Genomic DNA, 24,740 nt, shown 5'->3' with positions numbered 1-24,740 from the left:
AGCGTCGTTCCGGTACATTAAATCCCCAAAATTATCGCTCTGTCTCGTGGAAAAATTAATTTGACCATTTGAGCTAGATAGGTAATATAACAAAAAATCGAACACACTTATTTTTATAAAAATATGCATATAATTAAATAACTGTGTTCGAACGCTGACAAAATTACTAAATTATAAATTTAAAAATCTATTTTATCCCTTAGAAAATAAATTATCTAAGTACTTAAATGGTTTTTTCAAGAAAAATCAAGATTTTTAGAAACCATATAATTTAATGTAATATTGTCTATACCGCCAGCATCTTTTTACAATAATTTAGAATATTTAGATAAACTTTGTTTGTAGTTTAAACTTTAAAGTACTAATGTATTGTACTAACACAACTAAAATGGGGAATCTATATTGCATTACCATTTTCCTTGTTGTAAATGTAAAACCACCTCTGCACATCAATAATTCAAACCCGACCACATAAAATTATCGTTATATTAATTTCACAATCGGTTTTTTTGTAATATTAAATATAGTCATCTTGCTTCACCTGTGCTCATTTCCTTCGACAATCAATCATTCTGCTGCCATTTGACATGTCTTCTCTCATCTGATGATTGACCGCGTCCACACTTTTATAAATCCCATTAGCGGGCATTACATACCTACATACTTATTTTACTTACTTACCTTCAATAAAATTTGAAAAAAAAAAACACGCACAAAAGGATTGCTAGTAGAAATGTCAACATAACTAATGTGGTCATTATTAATAGATTTATTATATATACGATGGTCAAAATCAACTAACATTTACTTACCATTTAAATGCTAGGTTATTTTAATAGTCAAAAGAGTTTCGCCAAATGGATTTCATCGCTGGGTACCTACCAATGTTCCATACTACTTAATCTGCAATCTGCAAACCGGCCAACTCCAATTGGGCAAATTGTTCAGGAAGGAAAAAAACATAATAATTTATCTATGGAGCGGAATTTAACAATTCCAAAAATACACTTGGAGATTATTTTTTTTTACAAATAATCTGAATTACGAATTAATACAATATTTTAGCTTCCCTTTTATATACAAAGAAAATATATTTATAGAGTGGAGTTGTTCCATTTATGATATTGGAAATTTGGCACATGCACTTAGCTGTTTTGTTTTAAGTACGAAACGCATTTATTTTAGTTTAGGAGTTTTAAATTTTGTGTGATCATACAAAACATGCTTTATAACAAAATACCATCAAAATCTCATTTTTGGTCAAAAGTGCAGTTGGCTGGTTTGCAGATTAAACAGTCGATATTGAATTCGGTATACTCCTACTATAACTAAATAATTATTGTACTGGTTTAAATTAGGCTATAATTATGTCATTAAAAGAAGCCTTCAATTGTTATAAAAAATAATTGCCAGTTGTTGAAAAAAAATACAGATTCTACAATAATTCTTAGTTATTAATAACGACAAAATATACTGAAATCAAAGATGTTGGAAACCTCATTCTATAGAGATAGAGAAATATATGAAATTGAAGCAAAAAAAGAGAACTTCACACTACTGAAAATGACATTTATTTGCCAATTTGTAGAGCGTTCATAAAGACAATCCGTTATGTTACGATGAGTAGATAAACAGCCAACGCATTACGGCATTATCAGTAAGTTGGAAATTTTTTTATAGAACTGTTTATAACTGCACTCGAGTAAGTGACCAGAATGAATATTAAAAATAGCCACCGTGACGTTTGTAAGAAAATCGGAATGGCAACTGAGCGATCTTAATATTTGTAGAGTTTATCAACTTAACCATATTACTTCATTCGCTTAGCAAAATAAATTCAAATGTCATAACAAAAATAACGTATAAGTTTTTATATTAGATAGGTGTAATAGGAAGTCAGTGTTATTGAATACCTACGATTAAATTGTTGATAATCAATTATTATCTATAACACGTAGGATAGATTAGAAGAATCTAGAGCTCAGGGTCTAATTTTATTGCATTATACATTTATGCATTTACAAGTAAATGATCTCAATGTGGTACCTACTACACATAATACTCGCCATTGTCGATAAAAATTAATATTAATAGAGAGTAGAATTGTCACCATGTTTGATATAATATATACCTACATATAATGGAATAGCTTCTTATTAGTACTCGTAGCATCGTCGATTAGAAAAAAATTGCAACTTAGGCTTATACCCCGTTTGCACGTGCATGGATTTACTGCTGACAGTCAGTATTATCGCAGCTAGAGTTGGGTATTTCCTGAGAAAATCTCATCTCGAGATTCGAGATTTCCCGAAATGATGAAATTTTGAATTCTCGAGATTCGGGATTTCCAGAAAAGAATTCTGGAGAATTCTCGAGATATCGGGAAATTTAAAAAAAAAACTGTAAAAATCCTAAAATCAGTGTAAAAACAGACAAATTCCAAAAAAATGTGATTTTTTTATATAATATGTACGAAGACAAACAAAATAGAAGTAGGAAAATAATTCAAAACGTTACTTATTAAAATAGAATTTCAAAAAACTCAATCGCTGCGTCTGACAATCATGTACGTTTTTGAGACACAAAATTCCCTGATGTCGCAAAAATTGCGCTCATTTTGAGTCGACGTTAGCTTAATTGTGTTTAATGCCCCGAACAGTCTTTGAACGTGTTGTGTTTTCTGTCCACTTTTTTCATATAGAAAATCGTTTTTTCAATTAATATTTGATAATATATAAGAAATCCCGAATCCCGAGGAAAGATTCTCGAGATCTGGGATTTCCCGAAATGTTATAAATTTCATTTCTCGAGATTCGGGATGGAAAATATCGAAAATTTATCGAGAATTACCGTCGGGAAATTCCCGAAACCCAACTCTAATCGCGGCCATAACAATAAAATGATTTCATGCGACAGCAGGGATTTTTTCGATCTGCACCTGCGCAGTAGAATGATAGTGACGAAACCTGCTGGCAAAAAAACGAACTGTACTCATTTTGAGGTTAATGGATTTTCACTACCTGTCAAACAGTACCATAAAATGACAACATATCGTCTCGCTTACTCTTGAAGAATGAGATTGGAGAGACAGTCAGCACTTTTACGTGTAAACAGTTATTGTCACGATAGTTTAAAATACGCGCTATTGCTGCCAGTAAATCCATGCACGTGTGTGTACAGGTGCTATTAGATATATTGTTTCTTCATTAAGAACACAAAATCCTAGGATTCATCTACATAGAGTGTACGACAAATAAAGCAGGTTTTATTTTCATTCATTGTTCATCCCAGACGGTTTATTTATTTATATTATCTGTAATTTCTACTTGATCACTAGATGAAACAATAAAATTAGGGTGTATATCTGTTTGTTCGCTTATGGCTAACTCAAAAGCTACCTAACGAATGTTGATAAAACTTGCATAGCATTTTAGAGTACATCATTGGTCCTGCTTCGTTTGTCTTTTAGTAAACTTTCATCTCGATTCTTCGATATATTAAAAGGAATAATAATACGAATCAGTATTTTTTTTCGTTGTGTATAATTATGACATCGTAGTCTCCTTTTTCTTTACGTTTTTTTCACACAGGTGAAGTCGTGGACAATCGCTACCAACTAAATATGAAATTATTGGGTAGGTATAAAATATTATTCTGATATTGTGTCATTGTAAAATAGTATGTAGGTAAAATTAAATAATGCACTCATTGTCGGTCCGGTCCCTACTGCATTCTGGTATTTTATTGGCTTCCAATTACAATATAGGTATATAGATTAACATTGAAATTGTATTTACAGCATCTATCAGCTGCTATATTGGTATTTCACGAGCTTTTGCAATAATTGCAATATATCAAGTCAACTTTAAAATTGGTGTTCAACAGCATACAATACATTTAATCTTAATGCAATCATTGGAAGTCCCTACTGCATTTTGGTATTGTATTTGCTTCCAATTACAATGTAGGTATATAGATTAACTTCGAAATTGTATTTACAGCATCCATCAGCTGCTATTTTGGAATTTCACGAGCTTTTGCAATTGCAACATATCAAGTTTACTTTAAAATTGGTATTCAACAGCATACGGTACATGTCTTAACTGAAAGTCAATCAAATCAGACGATAATTATTTATAGAACGTTGATTTTTGGCCGCCATCCTGGTATTTCCAAAATGTTTAAACCAAAAAACTGTAGGTATTTTTGGGAAAATTGAAATTTTGGCCCCCATCTGTAAGTGTGTTTTAAATCCGCGCAGAAACCCCGTGCGCATATCGGGTTGTAATGTTTTGATAAACTAGACACCTAGTTATAATAATGATAATGTATTATGTTATGTGCATTTACTACGTAGCACTGGTCGCGCGGGTGTATCATCCAAAGTGACCCGTGTATGCACCTAAACGGAGAGATGTGTATTGTTCAGAGGATATAAGATACAAACGTGTAGGTATGTATTTCATACCACCACCTGTGGATCGGCAACTTTTAGGTATTTAATCTTACATAAAATTGAGTAGAACGCTTTAAAAATAATGTCATTTACGTAATTCCGTTCACATCAAAGCACTTGCTCTACTTACTCAAATTAACTGAAAAAGCCGGTTATTCTCAAAGAATTGTCTTACTTTTTGGTGTAGTTATGTTTACAAACCACCGATATACAGTTTAATTGAAATTTAACTTCAAACTTGTACTGCGATAACCACGTTTCCAAGACCTACATTATTTTTATTTGTTTTTTTTTTATTCAAATTGGATTTACAAAACGTTAAATAATTATCTGTCACTGCAAATCTAGTAGGTACTGAATTAAGGCCGCTTCAATCAACTCCCAACCTAATAAGTTCTGTGCTTCAAACTACCATGCACTTCCGTTGAACTTCTTATTTCATCCGCCCTTCGGACACTATGATGTTGCAGTTTCTTTAGGATACCATTTTATGACTAGATGTGTGTTTTTGTGATAATGCTCTAATTTAACCATTAGTTTATTAATCCACCCATATGTTTTCTTTTTATTCCTGGTGCAACAACCCTATATGTGTATCGAGCTTCCCCAGTATCTACCTACGTCCAGTTATATCCTACAATATTGAAACATTAATGACATTGACAGTTTCTTCGGGTTATGCACCCATCATCAGAATACAAGAAGTTAGAACGAAGAAGATGAGAAAGAAAACAATCGTATGATTTTAAATTATATAAATAGATAGCAACGTTTCAATACAGTAAAATATCGGTCTATGGTACAATATTAATCCACAATCGTCCACTGCTTAAGGGGGGACATGCTCGTCGAAGGTCAAAATTGAGTTTTTATTGTATTTTCAAACCATGATCCTGGACACTCCTTAAACGTTGTAGATAATCTATTAATATAATTTTGAAGCCTTATTATTCTTTATAGTTATTTTAAACATTTGATGACTGCATAAAGTATTTTTGTTACATAAAATAGTATTCTTTTAAACCTCTCGCTCTAATGTTTTAGACTATAGTCATATTTCGGTACAGAACTGTGCAGCGGTGTTAAGATTTTTTACATTTATTAATTTTTAAACGCATTTATAAAATCATTAGTATTATTTATTACGAGATAATTTTTGTAAAATATTCACGATAAAAAAATATATTGATAATCTCTGTGATCCCAAATTTGACAAGAATTAGGCATTTTATTATTCAAAAAATTGGCAAGATTAACACATTTGAAGATGATTCTAAAGATATTTATTATAAGCTATGTCTTTCACCATTCAAGTGTGATAAAAATCTTATGAATAATGATTGCTTTATAATAATTATTGACCTAAGAAGAAGGTGGTGTTTTTTTGAAATACGCCATTTCTTTTGTCATTCCCTAGTGGTTAAACTACAACATACGGCCGTAGCCATAAAATGACAAACTATAATTAAAGTAGGGAGTAAAATTATGTTAACGCGCGTGTTTGAACATGTACCTAACCGAATTTTTTTTTATTTTTTTTTAAACGGTTCATGTTCAAATACGCGCGTCAATATCATTTTACTCCCTACTTTAATTAGAGTTTGTCAATTTATGGCTACGGCCGTATGTTGTAGCTTAACCACTAGGGAATGACAAAAGAAATGGCGTATTTCAAAAAAACACTACCTTATTCTTAGGTCAATAATTATTATAAAGCAATCATTATTCATAAGATGTTTATCACACTTGAATGGTCAAAGACATAGCTTATAATAAATATCTTTAGAATCATCTTGATATGTGTTAATCTTGCCGATTTTTTGAATAATAAAATGCCTAATTCTTGTCAAATTTGGGATCACAGAGATTATCAATATAATTTTTTATCGTGAATATTTTACAAAAATTATCTCGTAATAAATTATGCTAATGGTTTTATAAATGCGTTTAAAAATTAATAAATGTAAAAAATCTTAACACCACTGCACAGTTATGTACCGAAATATGACTATATTCTAAAACATTAGAGCGAGAGGTTTAAAAGAATACTATTTTATGTAACAAAAATACTTCATGCAGTTATCAAATGTTTAAAATAACTATAAAGGATAATAAGGCTTCAAAATTATTTAAATAGATCATCTACAACGTTTAAGGAGTGTCCAGGATCATGGTTTGAATATACAATAAAAACTCAATTTTGACCTTCGACGAGCATGTCCCCCCTTAAGTATATACCCTCGTGTCTTCTTACTGAATTGTAGTAATAGGTTACTTTTAAAATATTTGCTGGCAATACTATAGCAACAGCTCTTAACCTTTTCATAACCCTCTTTTAACAACCATTCCAAAACCAACTTGCTGTTTGCACCATTTAATTTATCCACGTACCACCAGTCATCCACCGCCGGCCATTGCACATTATGTTATCTTCTCGTTCTTAGTTTTTAGACTTATCTTCTATTGGGGTCTACGCAGAATTTAACATTGATATTGCTACATAATTTCTAACCTGTTTAGTAAGTTTGATTTCGTCTGTGAAAAGATAAGTAGGCACTTGCTTACATATTGTAAGACTTTTAATCCTTCTGACTCATTGTGTTTGTAATGTCTTGTGATGTAATTTGCAAAATAAGACGCTAATAATTTTCTCGTCTTATTATCATCGCGCTTTTTATGTGGTCTGGCCGTATAACGTGCGGTGGGTAGATTCGACGATAAAATTCAGGGTGAAATTGTGTTTGAATGACAACATCGTGACACCAAACGATGTTTTACGGATAGCCATTTTTTTATTCATCCTTGTTCCATATCAGAACAGGCACGCATACAGAAAAATTGTTTTGGGGTCCATTTCGAAAATTCATCCATTATAATTAATTTTTGTTTTTTAAGGCGGCAAGAGGGGGCGGGGTATCAAAATCGAACAGTGGGTCTATTCTATACACAAGGCAGCTATCGACGGCTAAAGTGATAAATATTAACACTATCCTGTTTATCTATTGAGATAAGTATTATAATTGTTACAATAAATTAGCCGTCTAAACCGTCAAAACTGTCTATCTCGCTCTAAAAGTTAACACAGCCAAGAAAGGGGCTGCACGTTTGGACAGTTTAGTTAGACGGTTAACTTATCGTAACAATTCTCCTCAATACGTAAATATGATAAGCTACCGTCGATGGCAGCCGATAGCCACCTTGTGTATATATTAGCTTCGCAGGTGTTATTGACTTCCGCATTTTACCCTCGAACCCCCGCACTTTTCCGAGTACATATAACACCAAAAAAGCACGGATATTACTCAGAGCAATTCCATAATCGAGACGGTTATCTACAATAATTGTTAACACACGGCACTGCCTCTTACTTGATTCCAAATGCATCCGATTAGAATCAAGATATATTCACTGTCCTACTCAACAACATTTTACAGCTTGCTGTTAACCATGGGCGTGTTAAAAAATATGACGCTTGACAGTTTACTTCCCGGGATAATTAACTGTCTCGTCATACCTATCACCTTTTTATCTTTTTTATTGATTTTGGTAGTGATGTGTTAGAATAGCCCTGGTATTAATAGTTCCGTTGCGACCTTCACTTACATTACTTCACGGACCATCAAGTAGGCGACCTTCCTATTTCGCATCGAACCGGATGTTTTCACTCTAGATGAGCGTCTCCAAATAATTGTTTCCTCTACTAGCTAAGTGACAAAAAACTGCACAGAACACTCTGGAGACATATTTAAGCATTTTAGAGATTCGATTCTTTAGTATATTCATACTCTTTGGTGTTCATGGAATCGTTGGCATCTAGCGTACACTTCCAACACCGCATCTCAAATGCTACAATTTTTTGTTTTAATTCTTTTCAATTCTTTTTTTTATGTCTGAACTAACCTTTGCCAAACACTTGACTAAGCAAGCATCAGTCTACTTTGGTACATCACTATTTTTCTTTATTTTATTCACGTCATCGTTAATTCATATGTATACTTAATTAAACCATGTCGTTAGTGTGACATTGAAGCCCTACGAAAACACAGCCGCCCCGCACCACACCCGCTCTTAATCGGGCGAATCACGGAACCCTACGTTTTAAGTGAAGCATCATTTTTTTATGACTGGGAATGTCTCAGGACTAGTTACCCAAGACTAAGGTCGCCATGCACTCAAATGTGCTTTTCTTGTTCTTGTTCTTGCTTCATTCCAGGTCATACCATCATCCCGTAGCTCCGCCGTATACACTATATAGACAGTATTTAGCGGCCTTCCGGAATCCGGCTGGCTTGAAAAGCAGGAAAGCTTCTCTCCTGGCATCCGCAGTACGTGGTCGAGCCAGGTCCAACGTCTCCTCTTCTTCCTCAGCTTGATGAGAGGCTGCTTAGTTCGTTCTCTTACCTTCTCGTTACTCATAAAGTCATACCACCACCGCACACCTAGTATCCTTCGCAAACATCATGTGCTTTGAGCCTTCGTAAGGTGTCATTATTCGCTACTGTAAAGTAGCACTGTCAGAATGCAAGCGTTGAATATGCGGCATTTGGTATTGATCGAGTACAGTGTACAGTCGTGAGTCCCAGATAGTTCGCATCGAGTTGAATGTTGCTCCAGCCATTCCCATTCAAAAACGAACTCTCTTATAGAACTTTATTATAGTAATTAAAACAATAACACAATGTAGGCATAGACAGTATTTAAATACACATAATTTAATAACAATATTCTAATAATGACTTAAAAAAAAACACTTGAATTCGATTGATAGATCATGTTTGTTCGTTTTTGTGCCTACAGTTCATCAATTGATTAGGTGTTTAAAACTTTGTGAATGAAATATGAAAAAATATAATTGCCATTATCTGATATACTTACTTGCATTTTGCATCTATAATTTCATACGTTTTTCTCTGCCAATAAACGTATCAAGGCTGCGTTGCTTGTGTACGATGCAATATCATTTACCTATATACTGGCAATGCATTATTAATACTTACAGCTTTTTGCGGAAACATAATATTAATAGCTGTCATCCTATCCTTGAAACGTTTCTTTCAATAATGTATTCACTTCATAAGTAAATCGAATAGTTTAAGAGCATACTTCAGTGAAACGGCAAATAATTTTCAACTATATGTGCGACGAAATTTTGGACTCGCTGGCAATCGGAGAGCGAAAGTTGAGCTGTGAAGACGTCAATTTGTTCGTGATGGCGACGGGGGTATTAATTCTTAAAACGTCACAAAACTTCTCGCGCATCATTATAACATAATAAATACAAATTATTTCCAGGAATTTCAAATTAAAGCATATTGGCTCGATCGTGAACCAAAATAATTAGTGCTTACATAAATAATATAACTATGTTTAACGTTTATGGTCATTGGTTAGTTGAAAATCACTCTAACCCAGGACTAACACAACGAAAACAACCCGTTAAAACGTATTTTCTATCGCTACATTTTTTGTAGTTTATAGAACAGGGGTGGCCACACTTTCGTTTTCTGGGATCGACTAGTTGAAAAAAATATTTATGGCGATCGACTGATATCAATTGTAATTATATCATGCGAGAACGATGAAACCCCATTTTTTATAATTCAAATATGTATTTTGAAAACAGATATTTTATACATATAAAAAATACCGATATAGAAACATCGAATTAACGACAATAATATAGGTACTTAAGTAATATTATTACGTCTTTCACTTCTAAAAAAATTAAGTAGGTACACATTAACTGTAATTTCGACATAGTTACACAATTTACCTGTAAGGTACTCGTATATCAAATATTAGAAATTTTGTAGTGGCCAAGATGCAACCCTTCGGGGAATGGGACGATTTGGCACCGCGAACTGGCCTCCGCCGATTGGCCTCCGGTAATTGGCCGCCGGTACAATTGGACGCCGACCCAATTTGACGCCGACCCAATTGGCCTCCGGGAGGATTGGACGCCGCACAGTTGAATTAAATGCGCAAAGGAATAGACGTACGTTACGATTTGTTGGAGTAAATAAGCAAGTTGGTTTATTATGCTTCTATCTTCTCAGTTGTTGTACCTTATACATTTCGCGCTTGACACATTTTTAATATAGATTGAGAATAATTATTATGCCTTATGATGTTTATTAAAAGAATATAATTCTTCCCTCGCTAAAACTTAAAGATGTGCATAATCAATTAATTTATTGTCTATACATGGCTACTTATTTATATTTACAACAAATATTAAAAATAATGTTAGATGTTAGAATGAAAATTACATTATATTTCAGCGTTTTATCGACTTAATATAATAATAAAGCTTAAACATGTATATTATTATGCTTAAATGCGTATTTTAAGATAGTATGAAATTACAAACAAAATATTAAGTAAGTTATCTGCTAAGTATAAATGTTTCAGTAGTTTGATTGATAAACTACTTAGGTACTGGGTGCCGGACGAAATCCCGAAGGCGTCGTCGAATTGGGTCGGCGTCCAATTGGGCCGGCGTCCGATTGCACCGGCGGCCAATTACCGGAGGCCAATCGGCGGAGGCCAGTTCGCGGTGCCAAATCGTCCTAGACCCAACCCTTCGCCAGGAAACATACTTAAAATAAATTATATACAATATGAATTATCATTTAATTACATCAATCATATCACATCAAATTGCATCGCACAGCCATGTATTTTAAAATTTAAATATACCTTGAGGGAAATAGTGCCGCAGGCGATTTTTTACTATTCGAGCAAATTTTTGGCTTGTGTTTTTCTTACTTAACTGGTCGACCCGCTACGCCGGGCTCCCCTCAGGCTAGGTCCTGTCAGACCCTCCCTTGTGGGAGCCATGCCTGCTGGTGTATAATGCAATGATAACTGATAAAAGTGGGTACTGTTGGCTCATTTTTACATAAAGTAATAAACCCAATATGATTCCCAACCATAGCAGGAACTCCATCAGTCGTTACCGATACTAGTTTATGAATAGGAAATCGAGTACGATTAATATTCGACTTAAATGCATTAAATATATCTTTTCTTTTGGATCGTTCCTCCATTGGTAAAACTGTTAATAATAATTCTTCTGAAGCAAACATGTTTTTAAAAACCAATCGAATAAAAACGCATAGTTATGCAATATCGGTGTTATCTACCGACTAAATTGCAAGGACAGGAATTTACATTATTTATTTTATTAATGTTTTCCTGTAGAATTTCTTCCAAGTTCTCATCACTTGTGTTCTTCATGAGTGTATTTCTTGATAAATTATATGTAAGAGAAGAGAATGATAAAAACTAGCGGATTTTAAGAGCTGGAACATTGAGTAGTTTTGACTCGTTTGAACAAGAAATAGTACAATATTATTATTACGTCCGCGATCGACCAAAAATACCTTTGCGATCGACGCACTGGCCATCCCTGGTATAGAATATACATATTACGTTTGGTGAGAAATTAGATTAGCCTATTGACAACAATTGACAACAAAATGATGCTTAAATACACTGCTTGTAGTAAGTATTATCCCGACCATCGCATTTATTTTATACACAAGACTCTATCGGCAGCTATCCAGGGTAGTTTTTCATGTGTTTGTATTGAGGTATTATAATTTGTACAATGAGCTAGTTGCAATTGAACGTAGTTATGCAGAATGTAGCCAGTCCACAATAATGTCGAGCTGAGATAATGGCACTTTAGCAACAACATGATATTAAAAATGTATGTAAAATGTAAAATTGTAAATAGTATTTTATTTCAAGAATAATTTTTTGCGGCTTGGTTATTTTCAGCAGAACGTAGAGAAAACCTTCTCGCATCTGTTCTATATCATATCTCATTTTTTTATTTTCTGTGGACTGGCTACTTTCTGCATAACTATGTCCAATTGTTACAATAAGTGTTATGTTCAGCACCTCTCTTGGCTGTGTTAACTTTTAGAGCGAGATAGACAGTTTTCACTGTTTAGACGGCTAACTTAATGTAACAATTATTATAATACCCCAATACAAAAATATGAAAAACTGCCCTTGATATCCACCGATAGCGGTCGATAGCAGTCCTGTATATAGAGTAGATGTGCATATCAATAAAATGGAAATGTATACACGTATTATCGTGCAAGTTGCAAGACTGCGTGCATGGATCAAAAAAGTTCAACGGCTTCTGAATTTTCACGCGAAATAATTTTATCCAAATTATTTAAATACTTGTTATGTGTTTTAAAACGTCTAGTACGTAACCATCTAAGAGAAATTTTGAAAATTAGTATATTTAACGAACAATATTCTCCTTATTTATATTTGTACAAATTATTGTATTTTTTTCTATAAATTAAAATAATTAAGTACCTATCTGTCGGGCTATATTTCGCATGTTTGATCATATCGTGCGCTAATAAGTATGCTATTATGGTAATCACGTGGAATCTACGTATTAAATAATCACCGGCTAATGGGTAGTATGTATAGTAGGTACCTATTGCAATTCAATCTATACAACGTGATGATGACTGATGGCTATACCAGTTTTTACGCCATCGTCAGGAGTGTCAAGATTATGTATAATAGTTTTTCATTAATAAATTTGACAGTAGTCATCTTGTATACCTACCCAATAATTGTTATCGTGCCGAAACGAAGCATAACAAACAGGGCCGTCCCATGGGTCTGAGCGAGCCAAGCGACCGCTCGGAGCGCCGAAATTTAGTGGACACCAACTTTTTTAATCAAATATGTATTTGTGTATTGATTTCCATACTACATAATTATAGATATTCATTAGGTTCTGATCAAATAATTAAAATTTGGACCCCAGAGGTTTAAGTGAAGTATGACCATTGACAAACAGTTTCATGTATAATCATAGAGGTATTAAATTAAAAGAGAGGTAAGCAATCGGCTTTCTCATACAACTAAAGGAAGCAGGCCAACAATAGCCGACAACTTGCTAGAAATAGCGACGCGGTAAAAAAAAATCAGGGCATCACGGAGGATTTAATATTAGTCCTATTCATTAAACGGTACCACGATCTTATGATATCAAATGAAACTTGTGAGTGGTCGATAACTGGTGAAGGGAAACGGAAGAACGAGCAGAATGTAAACCAATAAATTTCTAATATCAGTATTCTGTTGTTCCAGATTCTGTGGAGCGCACTCTCAGTGGCGCTGGGACTGGAAGTCCGAGGCCAGCTGATAAGAGGAGTTCCTTGCGTCAAGCGCTTTCACCAACTTTTCTGTCCTACAGGAGGAAATACGTACCCTACGTAAGTTTTGCACATTTTAATCAAAACTAATTTGTAGTTGATAATTTCACACACCTCTGTTATGCATTTATAGATTCTTATAAATATGGTGAAACAATGGTTATCAATGGCAACGCGGGTCTGACCGTGTTATAAACAATAATTTCGACTATTCAAAGATCAAATTATAAATAACCACTATTTTTCCTTATCCATAAGAGATCTATTAATACTGTTAGATATTATATTTTTTTAAATAAGACAAGTACATAGTTAACAATGATATACGCATCATATTGCAATAAGAACATAGGGATGTTAAAATATAGGTATCGCTTTGAAGTAGGTATCGATTATTAATGATCGATACTTTTCTTTGTCTCTTGCAATAGTTTTGCCAAATGGACATAAAAATAATTTCCCATGAACAAAGATCATTTAATAAAAATACTTTTCTTCCAATATGTACCTACTAGTCCAGGCTTCCATAGACTTTTCGTATGCATAATATGCGGAACGCATTCTGACAATTGATATAGGTTCTAGGGGTCACAAAGTTATATAATATCGATGTTGCCAGGAATATTAGTGGTCATTTTTTTTATTGAGGTAATAAAAAAAACCAACCAAAAATTGTTCTGATTTCTTCAAGAAAAGTAAGTCGAGGATCGATTGGAAATGCGATAATTCTTACTATAACATCAGCACGGTCGCAGGACATTCATTCCCTTTGGAAAAATGAAAATATACGATAGTAGAATGTGTTCAAAATTATCGATTCTTGGGATCATTCTTGAATTCGATTGCCTAATTTAGTAGTATGTGTATATAATCACTCAATTTGGTTTTTTATACCACATCTATAAATATGACATTAGTTTTAGTAAGATGGTTAACCAAAACATTACAATTAAATAAAAATTATTAATATTAATTTAAAATTTAAAAAAAAAAAAAAAAAAATTTAAAACATTAAATAAAACACAAACACAAACATAACAAAAATCGATAATTTTGAACACATTGTACTACCGACTATTTTAATTTTTCCAAAGTGGACGAACCGTCCTGCGACCGTGCTTCGGTCTTACTTTTATTGAAGTACTCGGAACGATAACATCGATATTATATTAATATCTTTGTGACCCTTAGAACCTATATCAATTGTCAGAATGCGTTCCGCATATTATGTATACGAAAAGTCTATGAGAGCCTAGTCTATACATACCGATAGTTGTTATATTATATGTAAATTGAATGTAGATTGCCTTAAAAAACCATAGATCTCATAAAAATTCTCAGTAGTTTGCAGTATTACTTGGAATTACTCAGTATAACGATATTTTATTTTAAATCTTTTCGTAAAAAAAAATAAACTGAACCAATATTTAAATATAGATTATGATGTCATAGAACAACGCTTCTCTCTATTACTTTTACAATTAAGTAATTTTATTATAAGGTCATAATATTTAAATACAAATAAATCAACTGGTTCGCTTTAAAATAAGTGATTTTTTAAATAAACTTATTTATTTCGACTTCACCTTTTCAATTTTTCCTATTAGACGTCGTAACATTAATAAGTCTCAGAGGAAACGTGGTATGAAAGGTACACGCATTAAATCTTACCATTATTATTAAAGAATTAAAAATTTAATTGAGAATTTTTGTATTGTATAGGCATCTAGCTTGCGAAATTTTATCTGGTATACTGCGTTAAATCTAGCGTCTTCATGACATCGAAAATAGCTTCAAGCTTCTCATAGAAAAACTTGAATTGCTTGAAAATTAACATGATTGCCTTTTATACCTAACTCTCATATCTTACCAATAAAATAAATGTTATATAAGTACAATATTGTAGTGATGACAAAAAATTGTACATTCAATGGTTTTTAGCTGTTTGATTTATTTATTGGTTTGTCGAAAACAAAACATGTTAATAATTATTACCTATGGCTTGTGAAATGTTAGTTTCTAGCCATTTTTTATTTTTGGAAAAGCTGACATTTTTTTTTTTGCCTCTAGCCATCTTAGCCGGCTTAGTTTTTTTTACCCTATCTGGTTTATTATTGTGAATGGCACTGGCAATGACCTACCTCAAAATGCATATGCCCTGCCATAATAAATAAATACCCAACATGCAGTAGTTATATTCCATTTCTTGTAAATAGACGCCCTACGTTAAACTTCCATTACCTACCTAAAATTTGATCTTAGCTGCGCCTTTGTTTGCGTACGGTCGTCTTCCATGGCAGTATACACATGTTATTATGAAAATATTTTATTGTTTCGCTTTTAGTATTATTTTCATAGTTAATGGACAAATGCAATTCAAATCTTTCAATTTCTAACATTCATACCTACATATTCATGTATTAACAGTTAGAGTAGATACATTTTGTCACCGCTTTAGATGAAAACATTCTTTCGTCCTTTCAAAGTTTGTATTTATTTGTTTGTGATCTACCTACTTCCACGGGACAACTATAAATATCTACCTATTTATTCAAATATCCCTACACGATATAGTAATAAATTAAAATGAATCGTGTCAACCTGTCCACAGCGATCGCATCGACCACTTCATCGACGAGAACAAGGCGCTGATGAAGAGGATGTATGGCGACTTCACGGTGTACACCGAGTACGGGCCCCCAGTGGCGGGAGGCCGCGCCCGCCGCATGGCCCCCGGAGTGCCCGATCCCATCGGCCTGCACGAGGACGACTTCGGTGGGCACTCGCACGCTAGCGACAAGCCCGACTCGCCCATCAGCTTCGAGGAGCACATCGACAGGAGCTCCCGCCAGACGCGACAGGCCAATGGAAAGCAGTCGCAGCCGACACCACCATTTTTGAACCCCAACCAGGGGAACTCCAGCGGAAGGTATAATTTCAGAACATTAGAAAAATTAAAAAAAAAAACAATGAAAAAATTCTAAAGACGCCGCGAAGTTTTCATTTATTTTGAGGCCCATGGCATAGGACTTACGTAATAGCGTGAGTGTATACTCACGCGCCAGGGACAGATGACATACCTACGTAGAACTGTTCATACCTTTCGAAGTGTCTATGTAGGTAATATTTAGTTTGGTAAATTAATTTGAAAGCACTCCGGATTCCATGCAGTGATCACCACAGACTAGAATGTTGAGGGTGCATAGGTACTATTTACAATGCTCATTAGTGCATTTCCGTGCTAATTTCCATCATCTCAAAAAGTAAATCGACGAAACCCATATTTTTGTACATGTCTATCGCGAAACCGTCTGTCGTTAATCGATATCGTTAAACAAAAGAGTTAGTTTTAGGAGATCCCATAAAAAACCAGATAAACGCGTAAATACTTATCACTTATCAGAACTCGAGCACTAGTACCTATTCCGGGACTTGAGACTGACGTCAACTCGATATAAGTCTCATACACAACAGAAACTAAAACTAACTCCATAAATTATTACTATAAAATGAACATGTCACCATTTCTGTCCTTCACTATACCAACTTTACAACTGGGGAGAAAGGAAGAGCAATGACAGTTGAGTATATCACGGCTAGACATACGTGTATTATACTGTCTCGCTCACGCGCATTTAATGTCAATAGTATTGTAAGTCTACCAACAAAGCGAGTCATCGATGATCTCATCAAGTTTCCTTGAACAACTTTATTGGGCCACACGTACTGAGTATGGGTAGTACATGCCGAGACTTGAGTACGCAAACTGATGACAGTATTTCTAACTCACGTCCAGTGACGTCCCGTGGGGGTAGGCAGATTAAGCGTCGCTTGGGGGCGGCAGTTACTCGAAGGGCGGCAAATCGAAGAGAATCATTTGGAATATATAGAAATAGCTACCTAAACTTAGTAATAACGAAAATATATTTCCATTAAAAAATGAGCTCACTGGTTGGAATCAAAATGTATTAATTGACATAAAAGGTTTAACAGGACTGTAATTTTTTTGTCGAGTTCGCGATGTCTAGTTTACTTCCATTGCCCTTCGACGTCCATGGTGACGAGAAACGACACCATCCACGGATGATACAAAATACCTACTGTATAAAAAATGGGGTGACATTTTGGCGCAGCCCAGGGGCGGCATTTTGTCTAGGGACGTCACTGCGAGAGTCACATGAGAGTCGTACTGAAAAGAAGCACCAATTTGTTAATTTAAAATAAAAGAATATGTATCTATAGGTATAACTACTATTATATTGATATTATGTATAACTAATATTATGATACATAATTGCATTTTTCTTTCTGTGATTTAAATATGAAAATTTACAGTAGGTACTTACCTTGTTATTCAAATGTGTATTTATGTTTTCAGAATTGATGCCTGCGAATCAAAGATGGAGATAGTGACTCCATACTGGGCACTCAACTCTGCTGGGAAAGTGCGAGCCGTTGTCAACACGATGCACTTCGAGCAAGCTATTCATCAGGAAGTTTGCTCGTGAGTTCTCTTCATTAGCAATACACTCTCAATAATAAGGACGATGAAACCAATCAATCTACCATCTCACTTTATGGCACCTTTCATTTTAACTTTGCCAAAAAATCACAATATTTTAAACAAAATAAGCTAGGTAATCCAGGTGAATTTGATTTGTAACATTTCGTTAGAAAATGGTTTACACTTACAACCACTGCATTTTACAAAAATCATAATTTTAATTTTTTTAATTTCTTGTTATATATTATTTGCGTGCTGGGTTTTTCATAATACTTCTCACACAATATCTGCTGCACAGAATTTTGAATCTTTTGCTCATAGAATTGTATTGTGTAGTAAATTGACAGTACCATAGTAAACTTCTGTCAGATATAGAAAAATATGTACCTAGATACCTACTTATAAATGGGAAAAAATCTTAATAAAAATCACACGTTGTGAAAGTAATATTATGAAATCTAAATAACCTTAGGGATGCATTAAATACCAATATTAAACTGTAATGAAAATTTATGAAAACTATAGTACAACGTAGCCTTACATCAACATCATACAATGGGCAAAGAAACAATATATTATTGTATCCTATGATGATTATTGATTTACATTATTTTTTCAGTAAAACGCAGACGCATCGTTGCGCAGGGGAGTGCGGCTGCGAACAGAAATACAAGTGGCACCGACTGCTGGCGTACGATCCCGACCAGGACTGCGCCGGAATCTTCATGGACTGGTTTCTCTTTCCCTCGTGCTGCGTTTGCCGCTGCACTCCTTAGCAATTTGCTATAGGTCCAATACCATAATGTCGCCAAATTAATTTTATAACTTTTGCGTACTGTTATGTCATTTTTTCATATGACTTTTCATTTTTATTGGCGCAGAAATTGTGCTAACAGTTAATTAGATTCAGCTATTTTATTGTTTCTCAAATATTGTATTAGTGAACAATTAATATTATAAATCAAAATTGTTCTAGTGATACTTTCATTTAATTGCTCCATATTATTTTCATTCAGGCATTATAAAAAGTACACATAAAACAATAAAATAATATTTCATAATAATATTGACGCAAAAGTTTTACACTACAAATTTAATATAAGTCCTTCGTATTCATTTTCATAATGTCATTAAAAGTATATTTCTTATGTCATTCATTAGTCATTACTGTATAAACAATTGCTCCAATATTAATTAGCATCAAAAGCATCACAGTCGATCATAAAAAACGTATTCCAGCAATTTAATTGGTCAAGAAGATTTTTGTTTTGCTAGTTCATTGGAAATCTAATATAACGATAAATTTATACTTTTTGCAAAGTTTTGTTATTGACTTTGTAATAAATTCATGTGCAGGTAAACGTTATTCTGAAATAAAATATTTTTGTATCAATTATACCTAGGTACTGCTTTGATTTTTAATAAAACTCGTTCATAGATTCACCATTTATTTGTATCAAAACATTATTTTGACTGCAATACTGTAAGAGTAATTTTTTATCTGTATTAATACAATTTTATAGTTCCTAGACACATTAGAAGACATTTTTTTATAATTATTTTTATTTTCAGGTTCAGTTCATTCACCCATTTAATACCGACTGACATTACCTATCAATAAATAATTAAATAAACTATTACACTTCTTTCATATTAAAAACATGATAATACCATCTTTTATTTCCTCAAAATACAATCACTTGAAACACAAGTCATTAACATAAATACATACCAATATTGCAATTAATCTATCATTATAATTTGCCATTTTTTTAAAATTGTATCATTCATAACAAGGGATAAATAGGATCCATTAAGTTAGTGAACATCAGTCGTTTTAGTGTGAGTTATATTGCCATTATTCATAAATCGTGCACATGTATTCATGCAAAACAGTAATTTTAAAGTAGTATATAATATACTCACACTTATACTCATGACTCACAGGGTTAGATGGTTCAAGATCTCCAGATTGCGTCTCCATAATAATTCTCTATTTTGGATGACTAATTTTATGGTTTTGGAAAAAGTTTCTCATGGCACATAGTGGAACGTAAATAAGTTTTAATGAGTTTCAATTTACTGAAACTATATTCACCCAACAGTGACAGATGTTAGTAGGACTCAAATCGCTATCCACACATTCAGGAAAATATCCAACCAACTATTTTGTTTAATAACTTTGAATGGTTCAATCATTTATTATGGAAAATGGATTTTATAAAATGTACGTGCGGGATGTTTAAATATTCATTGATTTTGGCGCTCCCTCTAAGATGTCGCCCAGTTCTGTCACACCTTTTGTACTACCCTAGTACCGCCCTTGCTTACTCACACTATGACAATTTGTATTCACTGACTAATTTTATTGTATTCTCTTATCTTATTATAACAATGTGAAGCAATCCTAGAATTAAGTAATTAAAAATTATAACCCGAAAGGACCAAATACCACTGTATGTCTGTCTTCATCATTATGAATTAAGAAAAATCTTGTAGTTTCACCTTCTGTGGATTCTTTGAGCTACTTACTATTTTTGTTGACGTTACATTTTTATTGTACAGAAGTATTCTGCAATGTATAATATTTGAAATATCATTTTGACTATGTAGTTTATATGCAGTTCAGTCCTGAGCAAACTATAAAATCCTGTATTATTCATATTAAAAAAATGTTGACGTGTTATATTATCTCAATTTGAATAATTTAGAAATGTTGAAGAAGAGTGAATATTTTTGATATGACGTTTTTGATTCCCATTCAATATGATGTGTATGTAATATCTACATGATTTTTCTGCTGTTCATGCACGGTATTGGTTATTAACATTTTATTCTTGTCCATGTTATTGTCTCTAATGACGAGCATCTTAGATGAATGCAATAGTGTAAGCACTGCCAACGATTATATATTTAATAAATAATTATTATTAAGTAAGACAACTTTGACTCTATACACTGCCTACTAAGCGAATATTGTTAATGTTATATTTAAAAATCTACTGAATAATTTTTAGTCAATTAAGTCGAGATGTTTATAAGAAACTAAACTATGTATAATTAGTGTGTAGACGAAATTGTGTGTAATGTTACATTTAACGGAACTATCTTACATACGCTTACAAATTATGATATTGTGAAATTTATATTGATGATTAGTTAATTAAATATTTTTCCTATCCCAGCATTTGACCAATAGTTTCAATATTATTAAATGCTGTATGATTAGGCTGAATTTAAATAATGAACATAGACGCGCCAAACTCACAGTGTTTTCCATGTTGGATGGTTCCTTTAAAATGTAACCGCTAATGAATATAATAATATTGCTCGTTGATTGAAAGATGTATAGTATTGATTGTAGAACTTAAAGAGAGACTTTTGACCTAGGTAATTTTAAAATCTGAAGGTTAAATAATATATATATTGTTAATCAATGTGCCATTTTCTGTATTTCATAAAAGCATGACAGTACTTTCGATAAGCTAATCGTAGAAACAATGCCATATTCAAATAAAAAATGAAGCATCAATTCGATTTAAGCCAATGTCCACTCCTTAGTAAGAGCATATCAGCTTCACCGAGAATCCCTGTCACTCATCAGTCTTCTTCTGTCTTACCAAGTCATTTCAGCATTTCATAGCTTTACCGTCTATATTGATGCTATTTAGGGGTCTATCAGGACGCCGGAATCTGTTTGTCTGAAAGAAGCTTGAAGCATTAATATAATACATGCAAATTATGATCTAAATATCTAACAATATTGCCATAATATAGTCTCATATTAAATCAAGGATTTTTTTAAAATTCAAATTTGCAATAAGATCATGACAATAATATTATTTTTAACATTCTGAGAGAATCTCACACTCATTATTTTAAGCCCATTCAACGGATCGAGTGCCAACTCTAAGGCCTACCACGCATGAACGATTTATTATCGTACGGTCAACAATCGAGGAGTCGTAACCATCATATTGCAATGCAACCCCGCGCATGGACGATCGAGCAATCGAGCCTTGAAATTTTGTCTTCAGACACAAAATTTTGCACCGATCCAAACCGGCCGGGGCTCTATTGGCAACGCTTTTAAATGAGAGCACGCACAAAATAATGTAATAATTGTGTTCTATAATATGTAGGATTATGTCACATCTCTCAATCTTGATAAATACTGACGCAATATCTAATTGAAGTTTTGTTTTATATTACAATAAAAAATTATGAATGTAAAATTTAGGATTTACCGATGACTTTTTAATTAAACGATGGAAAATAGCGATTTCCTGATAGAAAATTCCATTATGTTGTATAAATAGGTCTTGCAAGTGATTATTGGCTAATTAGATTTGAATTGTAAATAAGATATCGACTTAAATAGGTATGTTATTTACCAAAGTGCAACGTGATTGAGCAAGTACTGTATGAGTGAAAGCAATAATTGGGTATAAGAATTTCTAATAATAAATTATAAATATTATAATAATAATTATCATGAATTTATTTTGACCATAGTGTATATTTTTTCATAACCTATTTTAATCATTTCAAAGAAAGTTATCATTTTAACATAATAATTAATTTCTTTCATTCTCATTTTGATATATAATTTTTATTACCAAGTATTATTACTTTTGTTTTTTTTTTTAATTAACAATTTTATTTGTCTTACAATAAACACCTACTATTTTCTGTTGTAAATATAATAGTTTTTCAACTAGTTTGTAAGATATACCCGTTAGAATATAATTATTATTAACATTAGGAAATTTTATATAAATATACAAATCTACTATTTGAACAATATTATATAAATATTATCAAAAAGTAAGATGTATTCTTTATGCTCTTCAATATTACTCCGATTTTTATCCACATTTTATTACTTCAAAAATATATTTGTATTAATATTTCATTCAAACCCTCAATTGAATAAAATAGTGTTATTTTAAGAAAATACGTTTTCATCAGAAAATCAACAAATTTTATTTGGATGCTAAAATTTATTAAATAATGTAACGACCTGTCTATTATTTTTATATTTACATAAATATTAATTGAAACAAACAATCATACGTAATAATATAAAATGTTATATGTACTGTGTTTTTTTTTTAATTTTAAAGCAATATATAATTATGGTTTTCCTAATACATATTTTGAATTTTCAATAAATACATTCTTATTTTAAAGAATTTTTTCATTACATCACCATGTTCGACCCTGAAAACATCATATGGGCCTCTACAACAGATGTTGGATATCACGAAAAATAGAGGTTAACCACATGCTCAACTAAGTCCATGTTCTGGGTCCAAACACACATTGAAAACACAACATATGAATCTGCCCATGATTCGAATCCGAGACTCAAGACATTATAAGCCGACATGTTATGGCCATTGTTCTTTCATTAGTAAACCATTTTTAGAAAATATTATTTTATTGCACATCTACCTTTCCACGTTGCAGTATACTCGCTATTGCTAGGTAACTTTTCGATCTATTTTGATCATGAGCATCGCTTACACCACACCAATGGGTATCAATCTAACAATGGGAACCTAAACAAACAATAAAATAGTAAATGTCACCAAGCTCTTGAAACAGGCTGAAATATTCATAGCTGGTGGATGGTCACTGAACAAAATATAGAATCATGCAGTAGTAACAAAACCAAGAGTCCCTACAAGTCCACAGGACCCCACTCGAATGTTTCTGGATGAGTGCATTCATTAAATAGGTAGGTAGGTACTGCAAAAACTCTTTTACATCGGTAACCTGAAAAGCATTTACCAAGCTAATGTAATATCTAGTAGTGAATTGACTTCAACCAAGGAATAAAATAAAAGTACCTATCAATACTTCTTGCCATACTTTGGTCATGATAGGTGCAGTAAAAACAAAACAATGATTTGGTTGGTCAATGGTGTATGTGCGGATGGGGAGCCGTACTAAATCCCTGGCAGCTGATGAGCGCTTATTCGTACGTATACGTACTCATACAATCCACGAACCGAATCATTGTTTTGTTTTTAGTTAGAAGTTATACTTCTTTGACGTATCAAAACAAAATATTATTGCAGAATATACCTACTTTGGAAAAAAAAATCTGTAAACCTGTGTTTGAAAAATTTAGCAAACCGCTATTTCGCCGATCTTTGCTTAAACAGATGACTGTACAACTATTTTCGTTAACAATAATAATTTATTACAAATCAAAAGTAAAACATAGCCTATTAATGGTTTAACTGAAACGTGATATTGGCTTTTGTGATAAATTGTGATCTGTTTTCCCAAACGCGCCTAAAGAAGTATAACTTCAAAAATCACATTTATTTTTATAAAATTTGATAACTATGTTATGTACCTACTATCTTCACAAAATTGTCGAGCGCTTCGGTTTGTTAACTTTTCCATTTCAAGTGCTGGTATTATAACCTATAATGGTTGAAGATTTTGTTTATGTTGGCTTTTGCATTACACACATCGGAGGATGCGAAAAGATTAATCACAGATCGCAAGGAGAGTAATAAAAAGCTACAATAAAATATGGAAAAGTAGGACATCAAAATAGACC

The 24,740-nt window shown here is 32.9% G+C and overlaps 1 protein-coding gene across 1 annotated transcript in view; it reads left to right on the top strand.

Annotated features, from left to right (window-relative positions):
* Window positions 1–19,281, top strand: part of spz3 (Spaetzle domain-containing protein 3) — an 84,331-nt gene extending 65,050 nt beyond the window's left edge. Inside the window, exons 3-6 of the mRNA XM_085952990.1 lie at window positions 13,592–13,716; window positions 16,268–16,585; window positions 18,035–18,160; window positions 18,780–19,281. Coding sequence (XP_085809116.1) covers window positions 13,592–13,716; window positions 16,268–16,585; window positions 18,035–18,160; window positions 18,780–18,936 — 726 coding nt within the window. The 3' untranslated portion in view covers window positions 18,937–19,281. The remainder of the gene's footprint in view (window positions 1–13,591; window positions 13,717–16,267; window positions 16,586–18,034; window positions 18,161–18,779) is intronic.
* The last annotated feature ends 5,459 nt before the right edge of the window (window positions 19,282–24,740 follow it).

Source organism: Rhyacophila brunnea, unplaced genomic scaffold (genome assembly GCF_057557595.1).
Source record: "Rhyacophila brunnea isolate RB1 unplaced genomic scaffold, BYU_Rbru_1.0 scaffold_3, whole genome shotgun sequence".
NCBI classification, from domain to species: domain Eukaryota; kingdom Metazoa; phylum Arthropoda; class Insecta; order Trichoptera; family Rhyacophilidae; genus Rhyacophila; species Rhyacophila brunnea.
Note: the sequence above shows the minus strand (reverse complement) of the source record. Positions and strands in the feature narration are given on the sequence as shown.